At 43.5% G+C, this 23,142-nt stretch overlaps 1 protein-coding gene across 7 annotated transcripts in view; it reads left to right on the forward strand.

The window, feature by feature from the left end:
• The window catches only part of LOC146058800 (uncharacterized), a 508,052-nt gene that overhangs the window by 281,701 nt on the left and 203,209 nt on the right, over positions 1 to 23,142 (forward strand). For all 7 annotated transcript variants that reach the window (XM_083171028.1, XM_083171024.1, XM_083171022.1 and 4 more), the window contains 2 exons: positions 15,247 to 15,336; positions 19,987 to 20,025. In XM_083171028.1, the coding sequence (XP_083027154.1) occupies positions 15,247 to 15,336; positions 19,987 to 20,025 (129 nt within the window). The remainder of the gene's footprint in view (positions 1 to 15,246; positions 15,337 to 19,986; positions 20,026 to 23,142) is intronic.

The following is a 23,142-nucleotide window of genomic DNA, read 5'->3' on the forward strand; positions in this document are numbered from 1 at the left end:
CCCCATTACCGCGGGACACTGCCGGCCGCGGGTGGGACAGCGGGACAGGCCCTGATAATCGGGACTGCCCCGCTAAAATCGGGACTGTTCGGAGGTATGTAATACAGTCACGTGACGTGACACTGACAATCACCTGCACACATCCGGGGGGAGGAGCGGCCGAGCAGCCAGAGCCGAGCAATGAGCATGGCTACAGCTGTATGTAGGGGGTTATTCATACCTGATCGCAGGCTGCATTCAGGGAAAATGCAGGCACCCCCAGGAGTTTGAAGTGAAGTTGTGTGATGTCAGTTCCGGCCCTGATTAGCCTGTTTATATCGCAGCCGCCGAGTACACATGGGAAAAATCATTTGATGGTGAGTTGCAAATAGATTTGCAGCTATATGCTGATCGCTATAATTTTCCCAAGCCTTGCACATCGATTCGCATGGCAGAATTTTGCTCTGGCTGATCGGTGATTACCTGATCACAGGGCTATGCAAATTAGCAGCCCAGAGATCAGGTCTGAATAACCAAGGCCAAGGTATCCAAGGATGTATGTCCATGGGTGTCTCACTGTTTCCATTAGACAGGTTTTTACCGATATCAGGTTTTTAGTCTTTATTATATTTTTGACATTACTAATTTCTGCTTTGCTAAGCAAGACTGCTGGCAGATATATATCTAAAAAAAAACATCTTACATAAAATCTATGGTACGTTTCTGTTTACTAGAGATTGATTTATGCACTCTTGCTGTAATAACATTTTTGCTGGTGCAAGAGCCTGGGAAAAGCATCGAGTGGCGCACTAGTAGAGTGCCAGCGGCTGTCATTGTTGCCTGTAGAAATGACTGTCTGAGAGTGGTAATTCGATTATCAATATGGGGGTCCTGAAATACTTCTGGAAATGTTATCGTGACACTTATCATTCCCCCCCCCCCCCCCCATTTACTTAATAGAAATGGATGTCTTTTAATAATTGGTATTTTTTTACGTTTCTTTGAAGGAAGGAACCTGCACACAGAAATAACACAGGCAGAATGAGGCCACAGAAATATGTTTCTGCTAAAAGACATTAGTGGATATAAATACACTAACCAAAAGTATAAAATAAATAGGCCTGTATTCATAATCTGCAGTGTGCAGACGTGATCTGAGTCTGTAGCTATCACAGTAGAATATGAGGTACTTGTGAGTTATCTGGGCGCCCGATTTCTAAATCGGGTCGGATCGGGCACATCGCATCGCATCGCATGCGACCATCGGATGCGATGCGATGCGATGACCCGATTTTTCCATAGGAATCAATGTTAAAATGGACTGAGTCCATTTTAACATGGAATTCAATGGGAAAAAGGGGTCCTTTTCATATCCCTACTATCCAAGTGGGCATGGAGTTGGATATAAACCTGTGGCGAGCCCGAAGCGTGGCGAGCGTAGCGAGCCCCACGAGGGGACACAGAATACCGTCCCCTCGCGGGGCTCGCTTCGCTCGCCACGCTTCGGGCTCGGTGGCTCGCTATGCTCGCCACAGGTTTATATCCAACTCCATGCCCACTTGGATAGTAGGGGTATGAAAAGGACCCCTTTTTCCCATTGAATTCCATGTTAAAATGGACTCTGTCAATTTTAACATTGATTCCTATGGAAAAATCGTGTCATCGCATCCGATGGTCGCATGCGATGCGATGCGATATCGCATCGCATCGCATCTGATTGTATGCCTTAACTTAAGGCATACAATCAAAAAATCGGGCGCCCAGATAACTCATAAGTACCGAATATGATTTACCATCATCTACAATTTCCCTTCACTCCTCTCTGGGTTACTGACCACTTCCGCAGTACTTTGCAGCTGTCACCACTAATTGACTTGCTCCCTTGAATGACAGGCATTATCATTTTTCTGTTTACGTTGTAGAATATAGAAACCAAAATAAAAACTACATAGGAAGATAAACATTTTCGGTATCTTTGGGAGAGCATTTGCATATTATTTGGGATACGGTCATTAGGTCGACAAGCATAAGCTCGACGGTCATTAGGTTGACACCACTAGGTCGACATGCTGATAGGTCAACATGGGTCTAGGCCATACATGTCCAACGTTGGCCTTCCAGATGTTTTGAAACTACACATCCCAACATGCTTTGCAATAGTTTTAGCATTCTCTAATAGCAAAACTGTGGCAAAGCATGCTGGGATGTGTAGTTTCACAACATCTGGAGGGCCAACGTTGGACATGCCTGGTCTAGGCTGATATGGGACAAGGTTGACAGGTCATTAGGTCGACATGGGCTAGGTCGACAGTCAAAAGGTCGACATGGTTTTCATTGTTTTTTGACCCGACAGGTGCGGTATATCATGCCCTACCATCCACTAGTGCGTGGCGGGAGAATAAAATAGTGTGCCGAACGTAGCGAGGCAGTGCCCGAAGCATGGCTGGCAAAGTGATGCACTTTATCCTGTGTCCTTGTCGACTATGACGACATTCAGGGGGGGGGAGTGAAAAACCCCATGTCGACCTTTTGACTGTTGGTCTAGCCCGTGTCGACATAATGCTTGTGTCGACCTAATGACCTGTCGACCTTGTCCCATGTCGACCTAGACCCATGTCGACCTTGTGCTTTAAGGAAAAAGCATATGTGGCATCATACATTATAATTGTGTTTTTGTTCCCCTGTTGCACAGACTTGTACAGTATGTAATATTGTGAACCATCTACTATTAATTTTAAGAATAGTGGCAATGACAGGATTTTTGCAGGGAGGTGGTTGTTTGTACGGCAAATATATATATATATGCATATACCCCTGCATATATATATATATATATATATATATATATATATATATATATATATATATATATATATATATGCAGGGGTCACAGGTGGGCACTCCACAAAGTAAAACACAGTCCTGGTGCCAGACACATAAAGGTTGATAATAAAAGCACTTACCCCCCACGACGTGAGGAATTGGAGCCGGCACACGGAGTTGAAAAATAGGTGATTTAATGTATCAGCAACATGTAGACAGTAACAGCTTTATTCCCGACAGCCGTTTCAACTGCTCACAGGCAGTTTTCATCTGATGAAAACTGCCTGTGAGCAGTTGAAACGGCTGTCGGGAATACAGCTGTTACTGTCTACATGTTGCTGATACATTAAATCACCTATTCTTCAACTCCGTGTGCAGGCTCCAATCCCTCACATCATGGGGGGTAAGTGCTTTTATATATATATATATATATATATATATATATATATATATATATATATATATATATATACATACTGTAGTTTGTTTGGCACTCTCATTGAAGGAGCAAAGCACCAGCGGGGGGGGGGGGGGTTCCCAATAAATTGTACAATCCAGGTATCCTGAGACCTATGGCAGGGTCCACAAGAAGCAGGTGGCTCTCAGCCGGCTTAGGTATTAAACCATATTTATGGTGCACATTCATTATACATACAGCGTCATTGTCGACGTTTCAGGACCAGTGTAGTCTTTTCTTGAGGATGTGTGCTGAAAAGTGCAGTAGTGCAGTGTGTTTGCATAGCACTACTGCACTTTTCAGCACACGTCCTGAAGAAAAAAGTGGCGGAGAGCTCTGTCCAAGTGGGGCGCGTGAGCATCTCGTGTGCCCCCTTCCGGAAGCTGGCGGCTGGCGAATCTATCGCCAGCCCCCGGCTAAATAAGACAGGCTCCATCTGTACATCTGCCCCATTGTTTGTTGTTTAGGAGCTGCTTGACAAGAGGAATACCAGAATCCGTCTGTGTGTGGTGGCTCTTGATGCACTAAATCCAGCCTCAGTCCACTCCTTTAGAAGCTCCCGCACACTTTTGAATGGCCTTTTCCTGACAATCCTCTCCAGGCTGCGGTCGTCCATGCTGCTTCTGAACCTTTTTTCTTCCACATTTTTCCCTTATTTATTTAATTTTTTTCCCTTCCACTTAACTTTCTATTAATGTGCTTAGATACAGCAATTTGAGACCATCTTAGCAATTTCCTTTTGAGGCTTTTGCTCCTTGTGGAGGGTGACAATGATGATTATTTGCATAACTGTCAGGTCAGCAGTCTTGGGAAAGTCAAAAGTTCGACATGGGGTTTTCACTTTTTCTTAAAATCGACATGTGCCGACAGACGGTATTTCATGCCCTACCATACACTAGGACATGGAGGAAGAATAGAATAGTGCAAGGCGAGCCCAGCGGTACAGCGATACGGTGTCCATGTTGATTGCCAACATTCAGGACAAAAAAAGTGAAAAACCCATGCAACCCTTTGACTGTCGACATTCCCAATGTCAACCTAATGCTTGTGTCGACTTAATGATCTTGTCGACCTAAAGCAGGGCTGGGCAACACCGGCCCTCCAGATGTTGATGAACTACACATCCCAGCATGCATTGCATCAGTTTCAGCATGGCCACATAGCAAAACTAATGCAAAGCATCCTGGGATGTGTAGTTCACTAACATCTGGAGGGCCGGTGTTGCCCAGCCCTGACCTAAAGCCATGTTGACCTAAGGCCTTTCAAACTTTATTGGTCGGCCTAATGCATGTCGACTTTTCTGTTGTTGACCTAATGGTCCACAACGACGAGAATAAATAATCTCAGTGGAATCAACATATGAGCTATAGAAATTGGTCTGACATATGAGCTACAGAAATTGGTCTGGCCTACGTGTAAAATGTCTCTAGTCTTCCAAACCATTTGCAGTTTATTTCCAATTCAAACAGTCTGGTTTAAATGTTTAAATTAATTGTATTTTTTTTTTTTAATTAAAAAAGGGTCTACATTGAATGTTGAACAATGTTAATGTTCTTATTTTAAAATGGTTCACCATTGGATCTGCTAGTAGCGCTAAAGCTGGTGAACCTGGCTAGACGTTGGAGTTGAAAGGGTTGAAGCACTCAAGTTTATCTTCTATTTTGGGATTTTTAAATAACTTAAATACAGTAGTTATAAAGATCCATATAAGTGGCAGCATGTATACTTACAAATAAAAGTCACAGAAACTTTATTTTTCAGACAAATGTCATCATCAGACCACGAGCTGAGCGTTCAACCCCAGAAAGAAAGAACTCATATTTCATCTGTTGTTGGCGCTGGTTTCATTATCCTAATGAAGAACACACTGTACCTGCAAAGGTTCTTTCAGCGGAAAAATACTGTTAATATTTGGAGAGGATTATTTAGTTGCGGCTGTCTTTGGTGAAAGTTCACATTTTGACAACGCTTACTTTTTCAGTTTCTATAGCAATAATACTGTTATTCTGGTTCATGAGCTTTTAGAAGTAGAAAACTCTCATATGATTTGTAGACTGAAGATGTTACTGGCACAACTATGTTAAAGCCTTAATGACCAAATCCTCCATATAACCCAATCACAGTTTAATAAGTTATTTACAAACAACATCTAGATAAATGAGCATAATTGAACCCATTGAACAGAAATTAACCGAGATGAGAGGATGAGCAAGTAAAACTGGGGGTAACCAAAAGGATATGTATTCCAGGAAGCTCGTCACTTGTTTATCTGCTTAGCTACGCTCCTGTTAACACCTGAGTTAAGAAGTGGTTCTTGTGGTTCACTCACAGTCAGATATTAACCATGTTCTAGTATGTACTGCCTGTCCTTTAGCCCCAGAACAATGGCACACCATCTAAGCAAACAAATAGTAAGCATCACTGGCATAAAGTATAGAAGATCATGGGTGAAATTTAATAGGAGAAGAGATTTAGAAAGTGAGAGATTTGGTAAGAAATCTCCAGGTTTTTTTTAAAGTGGCAATCATTTACCCTTCAAAATCAAACTGGTTTTGCAGTGTAAATGATTGCCGCTTTAAAAAAAAACAAAAACATTGAGCTTTCTTACAAAATTTCTCACTTTCTGAATATCTCATCCTATTAAATTTCACCCCATAACTTTAAGTTAAAATCTCACTGAAATGGTACAACCTTGAGCACAGGTACTGGAAAAAGGTAATCGTAGGAAGATTGTAAGATTGCAGGTAGGGCCCCCCAGTAGCGCACGCAGGGGGGGTTTCTGAGTACCCAGAAACCCCCCCAGGAGTATAAGGGCCATAGGCTGAAAGCTGAGGGTCCTCTCTTTCCATGGGTACAAGAATTTTAAAAATCGGCCCTTGGGAACCGAAGATATCTGACTTCTAAGCAGTGGTCCCCATCCAAGCCTGTTAATTGCTTTTCCCAGTCAGATATTTCAGGTTCTGTCTGACTTAGTTTTTCTGAGTGTATATTCTAAAAGCTGAGATTCTCCCCTTTTGATGGACACTAGTATCTACTGTTCCCAGAACCAGAGATATCAGCTGGTTACTGCTCCACACACCTGGTATGTAGTTTTATATGCTCGTTGGCAGATTGCTCTGCCTCCTGAACTCTCATCCCCTAGTCCCAAATACCATTTGGTAGGTGGGATTCTCTAGTTTTTAATTCCATTAAAATCTAAGAAATCTATTTCTGGGAACTGGAGATATCTGCAGTCAAGCAAGCTGTCCTCCCCCCGGAAAATGATGAATAATAAGCCCACTCCACTATACACCCCTCCTCTGCATATTAAACATCCTCTACCACCCTGGAAGTTATGTATCTGGGCCCCTTCATTCAGCTCAATGCCCCCTTCTCCCACCCCATCTCCCACCATCTGTGCAGTAAAGGGGTAATTAGTGGAAATTACTGATCCAGGCCCTACATGCTGTGCGGTTGATCTAATACCCCCTACCACCCGGGGGACATCAAAGCTTCCCCCACCCCTACCGCTGGAGGATCGGTAGGTGCCCCAATACAGTGTTATGCCCAGGGGTCTACACTGCTGTTGACGCCCCTGTGTGTATGTATGTGTGTGTGTGTGTGTGTGTGTATGTATATATGTATGTGTATATATATATATATATATATATATATTTATTATTATTATTATACATTTGGTCTATATATAATACTTTAACTGATCCGGCATATACTGGGTCACCTAAGTGGCCATCTCCGTGCTTTGCTCCACCCCTCTGGAAACCCCCTTCTGAAAATCCTGCGTTTGCCACTGCCCCCCTACATCTATGTCGGTTTGTTACTACCCAGTTTGTTTTATCACTGTTTCCTGTTGTAAAGATCAACTAAATTTGCCATATTATATAAGAAACTAAATAAATACATAAAATAAGCAAGTAGAAAAAAAGGAAAAAAATTACAATAAAACAAAAAAGAATCAAGAGAAAATAGATTATAGTATAGTGGAGCATTTTAAAGCAGGATATCATACATACACTATACAGTTTACCAAAAATCAGATTAGCAAGTTATTAAAATTGACATGTCACTGGAACCAGAACAGAAGGGTACAGGGGGGTCACTCATCTGGCTGATTTCAAGCTGCATTTACTGCTATTTATTGCCAGGTTTACTCCCCTTTCACAATGAGTGGATAACCTGTGTTATTGTTGGTCTAAGCTGGTGCAACCCAAACCCTGGCTTGTGTGACAGTGTTAAAATAGGTTGTACATCCCTGGTCCACTATCTGGGTAGCTTCCAGGGTTAGACCTGTGTCATTCGACAACACTAGAAGGCTGCTGATTGGCTGTGTTTTCTGAGGGCCCACCTATGGGAAGTGACACAGTACAGACATGGGTGCAGACATGGGTTTAGTGAGAACAGGTTTATCAGAATTCATCCTGCTGCCGATTAATAAATACAAGGGAACCAGTTCCATTGGCAGCCATACATGCCCACATCATGACACTACCACCACCATGCTTCACTGATGAGGTGGTATGTTTTGGATCATGAGCAGTTCCTTTCCTTCTCCATACTCTTCTCTCTCTGGTACAAGTTGATCTTTGTCTTATTTGTCCATAGGATGTTGTTCCTGTAATGGCTTTTTTAGACTCTAATCTGGTCTTCCTGTTTTTGAGGCTCACCAATGGTTAACATCTATATTCACTCTTGTAAAGTCTTCTCTTGAGTGTTGACTTTGACACATGTACACCTACCTCCTGGAGGGTGTTCATGATCTGGCCAACTGTTGTGAAGGGGTTTTTCTTCACCGGGGAAGTAATTCTTCTGTCATCCACCACAGTTGTTTTCCGTGGTCTTCCGAGTATTTTGGTGTTGCTGAGCTCTCTGGTGCGTTCTTTCTTTTTAAGAATGTTCCAAACAGTCGATTTGGCCACACCTAATGTTTTTACTAGCTCTCTGATGGGCTTGTTTTGATTTTTCAGCCTAATGATGGCTTGCTTCACTGATAGTGACAGCTCTTTGGATCTCATATTGAGAGTCGACACCAACAGATTCCAAATGCAAATGTCACACCTGGAATCAACTCCAGACCTTTTACCTGCTTAATTGATGATGAAATAATGATGGAATAGCCCACACCTGTCCATGAAATAGCTTTTGAGTTGATTGTCCCATTACTTTTGGTCCCTTAAAAAGTGGGAGGCACATATAGAAACCATTGTAATTCCTTCAACGTTCATCTGATTTGGATGTAAATACCCTCAAATTAAAGCTGAAAGTCTGCAGTTAAAGTATATCTTGTATGGTTCATTTCAAACCCATTGTGGTGGTGTTTGAAGCCCAAAAATATGAGAATCTTGTTGATGTCCCAATATATATGGACCTGACTGTATGGATCTGAATTAAAAAAACATGGGAGTTACAGTATATCATATCATTTCAAATTTATTTAAAATCAATTAGTACTTATAATAGCAGGTGGCCACCTGAATGAAAAGATATTACCATAAAAAAACAGAATTATCAATATCTAAAAAGATGGGCAATATTCAATATGATTATATACTGTGTCTTGATATTTGCCATTTCATGAAAAAATATTCATAAAAGTAAACAGTGTGTAACAGTGCACAGTCTGCCTTTGGATATCAAATATTTTAGATGTTGTTCTTGATTAAGTCCAAGGTAGCAATACGATGGAATGACGCTGCAAATGAGACGTGTGCAATATAGTACCTGTCTTGATACTCCGGCTATCCCGATATGAAGCATACTGATGGTACTCAGCCAGTTGTAAAGGAAAGGGCTTAATGCAACTCTCAGTGCACCTACAGTGAAGGGTGTTGAGTTTTCCATCACCCAGTAAACTTCTGTGTCCACAGGCATGCTGCGCTGCTGTCTGCAGTCTGGTGGAGTTTGTGGACGTCAAGCACTGCCTGGTGCAATTATTCAGGACCTCTGTACAGAGCAGCACCCGACTGCAGACACCAGCACAGGTTCAGGGCAACAGGGAGCAGCTCAAACAGAAATAAATTACAATCCTGTGTATAAAGATAGTATATGTATATCCAATGTACTGTCAGTGACAATCATTTATTAAAACAGCACATAAATACAACAGGGTTGCCTACCTGACCCTCTCCTTCTGGGAGAAAATGCTCTGTTCCTGGCCTTCCCTGGTAATGTATGGGGGGCTAGGTAATTGATAAGAAAGGTGTTTCACCACAGTTGACGGCAATCATACATTACCAGGGATGTCCAGGAACAGAGCATTTTCTCCCTGAAGGAGAGAGTCAGGTAGGAAACACTGAAATACAATAAACCAATAAAATGAATTTATATTTATTTAAATGCAGTAATAGTTTCTTCATGTAACCTCAGGGAATATAGTGGTTATGTGGTGCATAAAATACGTATATAATCTTATACTATAAGTCCAGTCTCAGGACAGAGGCAAAATGGGAACTAAGTAAAAACTGACCCCAGACAAGACCTCGGAACGGGTGTCCCATCCGGGGGTGTCTTGTCCGGGGTGGATACCTGTGATAGCTTTCACCAGGGACATGGGGGAGGGGAGATTACAGCCTCCCGTGTGGTCTGGACCGTTCCGGTTTTTGCTACATGCCCGGACAATACAGGGAGGCTTTATTCTCTCCCTCCTCCTCTCTTCTCTCCCTCCTCCTCTCCCTAGTGACCCTGGACAGGCATCCCCTGGACCTCTGGAATAACAGAAATTGATGGATGGAGCCTGTCCGGTCTGGCGTTCTGGGGTCCTGTCCGGTTACTGGTTTTACCCATACCCGGCAGAAAGTAAAAGAGAGTTTACCCATGGGGAATTTTAATGATAAAATGCAGAGCTCTAAAAGCAATAGTGTTTGATAGTGTTCTTACGGAACTTTGCGGCTCAGTTAAACCCTCCTCTCAGCTTTGTGAATCTCTCTGGTGTCTTTTAGTAAATGGGTGCAGGATTGCACCTTTAAAAAAAAACAAAGTCTTTGCTGTTATTGTAAGTATTCCCCGGAGACAGCTGGGTACTTGTGTGGTTTCACGGCGGTAGTTACACCATCAGTGTAGCGTTCCTGTCAGAATCAGCGTAGTGTCCCCGCAGCCAGCGTCCGCTTAAGCGTCCCTGTCAGATCCAGCGTTATCCGGATACGTTATAAGCTACCTTATCAGCATAGGCTGCCGCTGTGAAAGTACACAAAATGTTTGTTTGTCCAGACAATGGAATCACAGTCCAGAGTGTGCCCTGTGATGGCAGGGGCTCAAACTCTCCACTTCGATGTATGTGTCCTTTTTGGAAACTGGGAGAATTATGGATCAAGTAGATATCCCAATGGATGGAACTCCAGATTTCTCCAGGAAGGACGTCTGTAAGTGGGATGGTCTGTGTACCGTGATTTCGAGGAAATATCATGGACCAATATTTGGATGGATCCCGTTAGGGAGGTGAGGGGTGTCAGTCGCCAAATCTCAGCAGCACAGGTGTAGGTATTTTGGAAAGCTCAACGCGTTTCCCCGGATCTGACCTCCGGCTTCTTCAGGAGCAAGTTTTTGAGAAACGTCTGGTACAATTATTTGGAACAGCCAGCGCAGGCACAATTCTGTTGTCTTTACCATTGTACTTTTTAGGGCTTGACCGCCCTGTGCCAGCCGCTGTTGATTTGCGCACCACACATATTTTTCCATACGCTGATAACGTAGCTTAGGCTGCCGCCGTGAAACTACACAAGTAAGGCAGCCATTGGGCTACACTGATAACGTAGCTTAGGCTGCCGCCATGAAACTACACAAGTAAGGCAGCCATTGGGCTACACTGATAACGTAGCTTAGGCTGCCGCCATGAAACTACACAAGTAAGGCAGCCATTGGGCTACACTGATAACGCAGCTTAGGCTGCCGCCGTAAAACTACACATGTGAGGCAGCCATTGGGCTATGCTAATAACGTAGCTTAGGCTGCCGCCGTGAAACTACACAAATACCTTAAGCTTCTAGTGCTGCACCACTGTAAGGCAAAGCAGCATTATAGATGTTTCTTTGGTCATTATGCTATTTTCAATAGCAACAAGTACCCCTGTTATACTGTATAAAGTGCTTTTAAGGAATTGTAACATCAACTTCCCCTTACAGATGGTGCTTAATTAAGGGCACTTCAGGTGGCATTGTGACAGCGATACAGGCTGTCATTCCAGGCACCCTGCTATCCAGATGAACAGTTTGTGGGGTAGCAATTGTGCCACCCGCAGGGCTTTGTGCCTTGGGCAATGGCTCTGCTTGCACAACCCTTCGTTACAGCCCCGTGCATACGTAGATGTTTGCTCTAAATCAATGTATCATTCTGTGCCAGTAAGTCCGTAATATTATCTTATATATTAGTGCAACATAGTAATGGGGAATAGAGAAAACAACAGCAGTGTGACATGGTAGCAGGGAATAGAGGGAACACAAGTGCGATACAGTAATGGGAAATAGAGGGAACAGCAGTGTAACATGGCAGCAGGATATAAAAGGAACAGAACTCGGGGAATAGTGGGAACATAGAGTATGACATTGTAGCTGGGAACAAAAGCAACAACAGTGAAATAGTAAAAGCTACTAGCAGGGAATGGTATGGAACAGCAGTGTCATATGTTAGCAGGGAGTAAAGGAAAACAGTAATATACAAGTAGTAGCATGGAATAAAGGGATCAGTATTGCAACATACTGTAGTAATGGGTAATAGAGGGCGCAGCATTGTGATATGATAGCAGGGAATAAAGGGAACAACAGTGACATTGTCATGGAGGAATAATAATGATGATGAGGAGGAATGTGGAGTAGGAAGGAATGATGAAAAGGAAGAGATTTACTGTGGCATAATGTTTATAAGGGGCTCCTGTTGTTCAATGTGTATAAGGGCTCTGCTGTCTAGTATGTGGTGTAATAGAGGACATTGCTGTGTGTTTATGTACAATGTGTATAATGGGCTCTTCTGAGTGGTGGGATGTTAATAATTGACACTCCGGTGCTGTGTAATGTGAATGTGTACTATTCTGTGGCCACAACCCATCCCGCCAAAAGTCATGGCCCTTAATTTTGTTTCAGATGTGTCTGTGTGTGTGTGTGGGGGGGGGGGCACCAATAATCTTTGTGGCACGGGGCACCAACATGCCTAATTAGGGCACTGCTCAACAATAAACAAAGACCACAATTCAGAGTTGATTGCTGATGTGCACATTTGTGATCTGTTATTAAATTACTGCACATGCATATGGATCGTAGCATGCAGAAATGGAAAATATCTCATTGTGATCAACTCCCAATTTTACAGGCAGGAAGTCGGCGTCTGGGGGTGGACATCTGCTGTTTTCTGGCAGTGTCAGTAAAAATGCAGGAGTGCCCAAGTATTTAAAGGGAGTGTCTGTGTCAGCATTGGCCTCGATTAGCCCATTCTTGTCGCAGAGTTGTGGAAGGGTCAGACTTACTAATACTGTATTTGCACAGACTGAAAAAAATCATTATATGGTTCATAAATTGCATATGGATGTGCGAAAGGATACCCGATTGCAAAATTTTTATAATAAAGGTATTTTTAATGTATATTTCGTCAATCTAATGGCTAATTTGTACAGCCTGATTTGCTATTACAAAATCCAAATTAAATAGCTAAAATGGAGAAAAGGTCAATTTGTTCTGGAAGTTGACATGAAGCAGTTAAATGTTACTAGTGGTGCAATGAAAATGATCAGGACAAGCCCGGAGAGATAGAAACTGCATGCCACTGAATGGGGTGAGGCCAAATGGTCTCACCATTAGGCCCCCCCCCCCAACACAGGAACAACAGTGATTTGCAGATATTCAGGGCAGGGGTGGATATAACTGACACAATCCAGTGATTTATCCCTAACCGCTCCCTGCAGCTACTGTGATTGACATACAATCCTGCTCGCTTCTCTAGGAAGCGTAGGTAAGTATGTTTATAACTTGTGTATGTGGTCCTACATGCTAAAATAATGTCATTGTTAAATTATACTATAATCATTAAATGACAGGTAACTGAAAAAGCAACGTTGTTTTTGTGGGTTCGTCCATAAAGTCCTTTTCATAAAGTTCATAGTTGTGATTCATGAATCACATGTGTACATAATGTATCAGATTTGAAAATATGTCACCAACACTAAGCTACATATTATGTCATCTCTGTACAAATCGTTTGTGTCCTACCAAATCATTAGCCATGTATCAATAAATATTATTTTGTGCAAGTTCCTAATTTACCTGTAATTCTAGCATTGATATGAGAACGTCTTTATAATAATCACTGTGTAATTTATTAATGATTAGGAACTAAACAATGATAAGTTGATAAATTCAATATAGATAGTTTTCCATAGCGGCCACGTTTTTTGCAGTTTGGTCTAGTGTTAGTAAAGGGGCAATCTTATTCAATACAATTGAAAACAAATTCTATACTGTACAAATAATAATAATAATAAAAAAAAACAGATCTATGTAATTGCTGTATCATAAAGTCTTAATGTTTATATTTGTTTTACTTCGCAATGTAAAATTATTCTCCACTTTTTTTTCCATTGTTTTCATAATAGTCTAGCAACGTGGTTCTCAACCTCCATCCTCAAGCCACAGTTCATGTTTTCAGGTCACCCTGCAGGTGCACAGGTGTACTCATTATTCACTGACATATTTTAAAAGATCCACAAGTGGAGCTAATTACTTGTGATTCAGTGTGGAGACCTGAAAAACGTGAACTGTTGGGGGTCCTCGAGGACCGAGGTTGAGAACCACTGGTCTAGCACACTCCACTACAGATGAACTTGTAATGGCCGGGAGGCTCCGAAAATTAGGTCCCCCTCCCGGGCTCCCGGTAAGGTTGGCAAGTCTCCCGGGTGCCCTCCAAATCCACGCAGCCCACCAGAGAAATGTCAGAATTTGTGGGTACGCGGGAGGGAGTGGGACTAAAATGGTGCAAATCGAGTCATTTTGAGTCATTTTAGCCCTGCATCCTCCTGGCAGACCCACGAATGTTTATGTGGATTGGAGGTAGGGCTTTGAGAGTCAGCCTTGTCATCGCCCCCCTGACAAGCAGATTTGGTTGTCCTCTCCGGGCTTCTCCTGGAGAGGCAACTTGAAAGGTAGCATGTATGCAGCTGAATCATCTGCACTGCTCTGAATGCTGGCTGAACACAAATCTGGTGCCAGATCGGATCTTGCTTACATTCCATATACCATTCATTATAATGTTATATACATTAGTTAGCATGTGATCTATATATGCAGAATTTTTTAGGACATGCTGTGTGCAGTGGCATGCTTAATTGTGCTGTATACTATAATCAGAACTTGGTGTAGGAGTGTGGAACAATTGCAACCTTGGTACTATGACAAATGGGTCTATTTATCATGCAATATTGGTGGCGGAGAACTAAATCTCCTTGTTATAGTCAATATCTTAGTCCTTTATGTCCCCTTCTACTTCTACCACAAAGATGTAGCAGGGTAGATGACACATGTACATGTACACCCCCCTTTGCCTTATGCTGGTAGTGCCATTTTTCCAGTTATGCTTTTGGGAAAATGGGGCATGCCTAAAGTTAGCTCTGGCAAAGTGCTGGCATTTTTTCCTGTAACCTACACTGGCACCAGCTTTTCAAAGATATAACCCAAAATTTGTTGCTACCTGCAGATTACATAGAGCAGCACTGCTGCATGGCACACAGTGGGAACTACTCTGGGTGCAGGGTGTGAGATGCGGAACTCCCATTGCCTAGAGACATCGAGCATCCGGGAGACGAGCCTTTGATTTGCTAGTTCTGTTTTCTGGATGTTCTATTTGCACCCATTATAGATATTCCACTAAAAGATAGCTAGTTCCCCTTCATCATTCCAGATAGCACAGTGAAATTGTACATACATTGTGCTGAAGGCATACACAATAAATTCCAGAATATTTAAAAATATGTAAAACATTATATATGAACTAATTGTAATGTTTCTTTCTTTCAGAATATATCATGTTACAGCCTGGGGCCTGCCATTTATTTTCTCATGCCTTCCTCTATTCGGAGACTATTATGGTCCTGCTGGAGCATGGTGGTGAGTATATACTTTACAAAATATGGTACTTGTGTAGTTTCATGGCGCCCGACACATCGGATGCGATATCGGCTGATATATCGGATGTGATATCGGCCGATATATCTATGCGATCCTATGCGATTTTCTTTACCTGTTCATAACCCCACTATCCACTACGCATGGAGTTGATTTTATAGTGTGCTTGGTGCTGACTCTTTTAATCAGTGGCGTAACTATAGCTCCGCAGCCCCCGCGGTGGCGGGGGGGGTGCAGAGAAATTCGGTGGCGGGGGGGGCTGCGGGGCTATAGTTACCCGCGGTCTGCGTCAGTGCGTCTCACCCGGCTCTCTGTCGGGACCTTCCTGACGTCACGGTCCCGGCCGGCTCCTGCTGCAATGAAAACTGACAATTAGAAAATGGCTGCCCCCATACTGCAGACAGTTTTCTGTCTGCAGTATGGGGGCAGCCATTTTCTAAGAGTCCGTTTTCATTGTAGCAGCAGGAGCCGGCTGGGACCGTGACGTCAGGAAGGTCCCGACAGAGAGCCGGGCGAGACGCAGACCGCGGGTAAGAAGGGGGGGCTGGTTAGGTGTGTGTGTGGGGGGGCGCCGAATAAACGTGCGGCGGGAGGGAGCTAAATAGTTAGTTACGCCCCTTTTAATGTTTAGAAGCTATTGAAAATGTACCTCTATGGGGGGTATTCAATGTGCGCCAATACTTCTGACTGTCAAAAATATCGGTGCACACCTATTAAATATCAGTCTTTTTGACATAGAGAATCGACTTTGTAAAAAGTTGCATCTGCATTGTTGAAAACGGACGCTAAATTGTCAAATGTGCTGCCGTTTTTGACAGAATACATGTGGATCGCTGCGTTTTTCGAAGGTGAACAATTCCGACAGACAGACATCTGGACATGTAAAAACCTGATACAGCCAGGAGACTCAGTCAGAAAAATATAATGAATCAGGATATTGTCAGGAGAGCTAGCGCTGTGCTGTACTCCATGCCGCAAAGGGCTGTGCAAGATTAAGGATCCAATTTGATAAAACAACATGTCTGGATGGGTCGAGGTGCAGATATCCTTTATCTGTTGTCAAAAGTATTTGTAACAAGCAAAAATATATTTTTTTCATATTTTACATATGTTTTTCACAACAATAATGATTATGTATAATATATTTAAATAGCAGAGTCTATTAAATTCAGATTGTACAAAGCAGCCGTTGGCAACTCATTAGGACAGCTAATTGACCGTGGAAAAGTGATGACTGCTTCAGCACAAGTGAGCTAATTTGGATTATTTTGGGCTTCATATAGCAAATGATGTCGACGTGTGATCTGGGCACTGAAAAGGTCAAATTACTGCTACGTGTTGTGGCATATGATTATGCCTTCTGTATGTAAAATATCACAACGAAACAACAGAACTAAGGGCCTGATTCTGGTTGACTCAGTAAATCAGGGTCATCATTGAACATTCTGGGCCCAATTTTCGGGGTTGTGTGGCCAATGAAATGGAAGCATGACCACATCCCATTGCTTTTACTGTGGCTGTCCGGGATTCGGCATGAAAAGCCGGCGTCGGGATCCCGGCGTTCAAAACCTCGACGCCGGAATCCCGAACGCCGAAATCCCGACAAGGGACACCTTGAAACGTTGGTTGTTGTACCATGCACTTTTGAAATATAAAGTTTTTGCACAAGACCCAGGAGTGCCAGTTTCTTTCCATACCCACGTTTATATATATATACATATCTAAAGGCCCATACACACTGGGCGACTATGGCCTTATTCTGATTGAGTCGGACCGCTGTGTGTGCAGTCGGACAGCCGATGTTTGCACATGTTCAGAGGCGTTTCTGCGCATGTGCGAACGCCTCGCACGTCCGAACACGGTGTGAGTTCCGTGCAGAAAATGATCGGTCTGAACCATCTGAGCAGGGGGGGGAGAGGGGCGTGAAGGGATGTTTGGGCTCATTACAATAAGCGTATGCCCCACGTTTCATGGGCGTTCCCATGAAAACGCTGGGCGTATGTACGGTAATGCGCCTGTGACGCATGTGTGGGGGGCGGACAGCTGACATAGCCTGATGTCAGCTGCCCGCCCATATCCCTGCTTTCATACGGAAAAATGTCTGACCACTCGGTCCGTCATTCCATGGTCAGCTACCATCGGAGGAAGGGGGAGGTTCCCGCAGATGGAGGAGTTGTTCACATGAAACATCCACTCGCAGTCCGTTCGCTCCCTCATTATCGTTGGCCCGGCCACTCATATGCTGGTATTACCAGCAGATGAGCGAGGGAGTGGATGGCTTTCCATAGCATCCTGCTATGAAAAGTCGTCCACCCTGGGAAAAATCGATAAAACGGGCAAAAAACGCTCAGTGTGTATGTACTGGGCGTTCTTCAGCCCAGTGATTTTCCCCATCATCTTTATACATACATTCTGGGTGAAAACCTGGACTTTAAGACTATAATTTATATTGTATCTCTACAATTCATATGCCCCGTGCACACAGGGAGACGGTAGAAGTGTACTGAGTGATCTAGTTAAGCACATTCATTGATTGTGTGTACTGCACCCATAGTATACTGTCAGAAGGTCTGTGTGATTGTTCAGCCTCCACGCAAGAATAAAACAAATTATTGAATGGTATATAAAAAAGCTACGGTAGTAAATAAATATCGGCTAATACCGGTATACAAACACAAATGGACTGGGGGTCACAAGACGAACATAAATAAGTCCAGTGCAAATGCAATGCTGGTGCAGCTTTATTAGCTGTTTGAAAGTCTTTTCAGAATTATTAGAGCCGTCTGAAGTAAACGGGTACCTATTTCCAGGGTACAGGGGGTCTGCCGGCAGACTTACCCGTCAGTGCCGTATTGCGCAAACGGCGTTGGCGGGATCTCCTCATACATCCTGTACCCTCATACATCTTGTAACCTGGAAATAGGTACCCGTTTACTTCAGACTGCTCTAATAATTCTGAAAAGACTTTCAAACAGCTAATAAAGCTGCACCAACATTGCATTTGCACTGGACTTATTTATGTTCGTCTTGTGACCCCCAGTCCATTTGTGTTTTTAATATTACTCTAGGGCAGGACAGGCCAACCTGTGGCTCTCCAGAAACTACAAATTCCAGCATGCCTTGCCACAGTTTTAACACTGCCTTATAGCAAAACTGTGGCAAGGCATGATGGGATTTGTAGTTTGAAAATATCTAGAGAGCCACAGGTTGGCCAGGCCTGCTCTATGGACAAAAAAACGCAAACATTTTTGAAAAAATCCCAATTCCAAAGCCTTTCACCGCCGCTTGACAAAGCCAAATCCAAATAATGGCGATGAATCCGAATCCAAATCTTCGGCCCGGCGCTCATCTCTAGACTATACAGCAGTATCACTGGCACTGGACTGGACTGGACTATACAGCAGTATCACTGGACTGGACTAGTATATACAGCAGACAGCACTATCACTGGACAAGACAGCTTTACTGGACAAGACAGCAATATCATAGGACTGGAGGGCGTGCAAGCAGTCAGGCAGCCGGCCAGGGCATGCTGCCTCTTCACTCTCCTAGACTGGAGTGAAGATGGCGTCCGACCGACGACCCCTTTAAAGGGTCTGGATCTCACGAGTCTGGGTGGGAATTCCCGAACAGGCTCAATGCACGATTTCAGATAAGGGTGTCTGGCGGTGTCCGAATTCCCCCAATCCTAACTCACACATCCCTACTCAGCATAAAGAGATGCACCAGCGCTGTGTGCTGAACGATCTGTCACAACCATTCTACAATTTCTACTGCATGCATTATCAATCTAGTCAGGTGATAGCTATGCACGGGACCATGCATCGCCAGGGGCCATACACACAGAGCAATTAATTAATTTATTGATTAATTTATAGTGTGTACAGACGGTTAGATTTGGCTTCCGATGTTCCCGATATAGGGAACATCGGAAGCCATATCGTATGCAAATCGCATGCTTTTTTAGGGCTTGCGAGCCCGATGCGCGCTCCCGTGTGAGCGCAAATCGGCAGCCAGATAGAGAGGGCAGGCAACACTATATATATAGTGCAGATCTGCACTATATAGCGTAAATTGTGCCCCTCTAGCATGCCGTGAGATGCGAGTCCCGATGCGATCTGATCGCGTTGGGAATCGCATCTCACGGCATATCCTGCCGTGTGTACACACCTTTAGAGTGATCTAGAATATTTGCTTAGAAATGGTGCTGTAATCACCCCCTGTGTTTGACCCATTAGTGCTTAGCATCACTTTGTAAAATCTTTAAACCTTGTGCATCCGTTGAATAGGATCTCTGTTTTGTTTTTTGCAGCCAAATCTCTGTAAATTGCCTGCTCTGTTCTCAGAATGCTCTACACTCTTTTAAAATGTTTTATAAAGGTAATAGAATTTGCTAATGTACTTGCAAAAAGGCTCTTTGATAACATGAATGCTTTTTGTGAGAAACTGTGATCTACGTATCTGATAAAATAGTAGTGATCTGTAGCCTGTAATCAGATAACATGACCTGGAATAGCTACTGCAGTGCCTATCCCATAGAATGGCAGAGATCACAGCTCACCACCTAGGACCTATCACCTTCATCTAACCTTTTTTCCTGCTCCGCTAAGTGAATACTATTCTCTTTTCCAGCTGGATTGCTGAGGAGCATGTTGCCTGGAGATTTGTCATGTAAGTACTCTTTAAAGTCTTCTATCATTGTTTATAATACAAAGTGTTTGTTAACTTTTTAATTATTGGGTGACCATTGTATTCATTACTGCAGCATAAAACAGTAACTCAAACATTTTCCCCATCTGCTACGTTACATTGCTCACATATTACATATGAACAGTAGTGTTTCATACTTGCCTACTTTTGAAAAACAGTTTCAGGGAGATTCCAGGTGCTAGATAAATGCTGCGCACATTTGCAGGAGTGTCAAGCTCCACCCAAGGGGCGTGTCTAGCGCCACCATATTATTGCTTCTTAGATTTCAGGACACACACCTATCTGTCTTTGTCTAATGCAAAGACAAATCTATATGCACTGGTGTGGGATTCTGTGTGTGTATGTCCCCTTATGAAGGGGAGCACATCCGTAAAACATTTAATAAATAGGAGTGCATTTTTTTTCGCAGTTTTACAAGTCTCAGAGTACCGCCTTTTTCTGTTGGCTATTTATGAGGGTGTCCCTGTAAGGAGGGCGCTGGAGCAGGTTCATCAGGCTTTAAAACCTGAGTGCCAGGACTTTCTACACACACACCTCCATGTTACCTTACATTAGACACATCCCGCTTTTCCCATATCACACCCAGTATGCATGACCGGGGGACCAGATGCCAGTGGTCAGAAGACTGACAGCGTTATCCTGCTGAACAGATTACTGACAGAGGCTGTGTAAGTATACTTACCCTCTCCCCTATCCCTCCCTTCCCGCAACCCGTACACTCCCCCTTGCCCGCAGCCTAACCCTAACCTTCCCCCACTACCCTAACCCTGTCACGCCTACTGCATAAACCTACCCCACCCCCCCCAACCTAATGCTAGGACACCCGCGGCATACTTATCGTCGGGATACCAGCTGTTGAGATTCCGGCCTGGCATATTCGCTGCTGTCTGTATTCTGGCCCTGGTGTTCAGGCTGCCGGTCAGGATTCCAGAGGTGGGATTTTGACAGCTTCCCCACACAGCACCATGTTACATTATACACAGCCACCCCCCACCCCCTTCCCCTATATAGCACACAGCACCATATTACATTATACACAGCCCATCCCCATATTATACCTAGTATACATAGCACAATACTACATTATACGCAGCCCCCTTATATTACACCTAGTATACATAGCACAATACTACATCATACATGTAGCGGGAGGCTCATGTAATATTCGGGAGCCAGGCAAGCCTGTAGTATCTGTATGTTACACAAGTGACTTTATATTCAGCTCAGCTATTTTAATCCTAGACAATAAGGTATATAGTTACTAGAGGTTGATTTAACATAAATGTTTGGTTTAACCATGGGTATGTAAGGGATGTAATCAATCTGAAAAAGATCAAAACTGACCTTTAAAAAATATACCCGTAAGGCAGATTTTGCTATTATCGCTAGGTGTTCCGTTTACTTTTCCTATTTTGGTTTTGGATCTGGATCTTCTTGGATCTGGATTGGTTTTGCCAAAACCACTCTTTTGGGTTTTAGTTTTGGATCTGTATTTTCTTGAAAAAAATATAAATGCAGCTAAAATCACTGAATCACTGAATCACAGAATTAGTTTTTTGTTGTTTTGCTCGTACAGTATAATTAACCTCAATACGATTAATTTACACTCATTTCTAGTTTATTCTGAACACCTCTTTTAAATATTGTTTTTAGGCCAAAAAACACAGAGGTAGCTGGATGGATCCGATACGTAATGCCGGCGGTCGGAATCCCGGCGGTCGGAATCCCGGCGGTCGGGATGCCGACCGCCGAAATCCCGACATGGGGGGGACGTGGATCGCCCCCCTTGCGGGCTCGCTGCGCTCGCCACGCAGCGGGCCCGGTGCCTTGCTACGCTCGGCACGCTATTTTATTCTCCCTCTATGGGTGTCGTGGACACCCACGGAGGGAGAAAATTTCGGGATTTCGGCGGTTGGGATTCCAGTGTCGGGATTCTGAATGCCGGGATCCCGACCGCCGGCAAATTGACCGCATCCCAGCTGGATGACTATGTTAAGCAACACAAGTGGGCAGCACAAACTCGTGGCCCATTTAGAAGTGGCACTGCAGTGGCAGACAGGATGGCAGTATTAAATTCTAGGCCCCAAAGAGCACATACTATAAAGAAAAAAGTTTAATAAATCCATAATATCACCGGCAGTTGGTTCCCCTAGAAAAAGCTGTCCAAGTTCTCAGAATCATATAACTTGATGACTTTTCACATAATGAGAAGCAGCAAGAGGAAGTTGATTTTTGAAGAACTTGATTTTTAAAAATGATGCTGTTGATTCGGAATGGGATCATTCGTCAGACTGCATTTAGGTCTACAGTCATTAGGTCGACCCCACTAGGTCGACTGGCAGGAAGGTCAACCTGACTTAAGGTCGACATGGGCCAAGGTCGACATGACTTAAGGTCGAATTTGCATAAAGGTCGACATGAGGAAGGTCGACTGATCATAAGGTCGACATGGGTTTTTCACTGTTTTTTTAATCCGAATGTCGACACAGTCGACATGGACACAGTTGGCAATGAGAATCGGACCCTCGCATCGCTCGCTTCGCTCGCAATGCTTCGGGCGCGGTGCCTCGCTGCGCTCGGCACACTATTTTATTCTCCCACCACGCCCTAGTGGATGGTAGGGCATGAAATACCGCCTGTCGGCACATGTCGGCTCAAATAACAGTGAAAAACCCATGTCGACCTTATGACCAGTCGACCTTCCTCATGTCGACATTTATGCAAATTCGACCTTAAGTCATGTCGACCTTGGCCCATGTCGACCTTAAGTCAGGTCGACCTTCCTGCCAGTCGACCTAGTGGGGTCGACCTAATGACTGTAGACCTAAGTTCATTCTAATAGATGACATCCCGTTGATTCATACAACCTCCATTTTTTTAAAACAATAGTTTTTATTTTTACAGAATTTGATATAAGGAAAAATATACGAAATTCTAGTTCACTCTTAGAGGCAAATTCCTTCTCAAATGGACAAAACCATGTGCACTGCAGGTGGGGCAGATATAACGTGCACATAGAATTAGATTTGGGTGGGGTTTTTCTTCAAAGTGAGATCTATATTGCAGTGTAGAAATAAA

The sequence above is a fragment of the Crinia signifera genome, chromosome 2, assembly GCF_055691185.1.
Source record: "Crinia signifera chromosome 2, ASM5569118v1, whole genome shotgun sequence".
Lineage (NCBI taxonomy): Eukaryota > Metazoa > Chordata > Amphibia > Anura > Myobatrachidae > Crinia > Crinia signifera.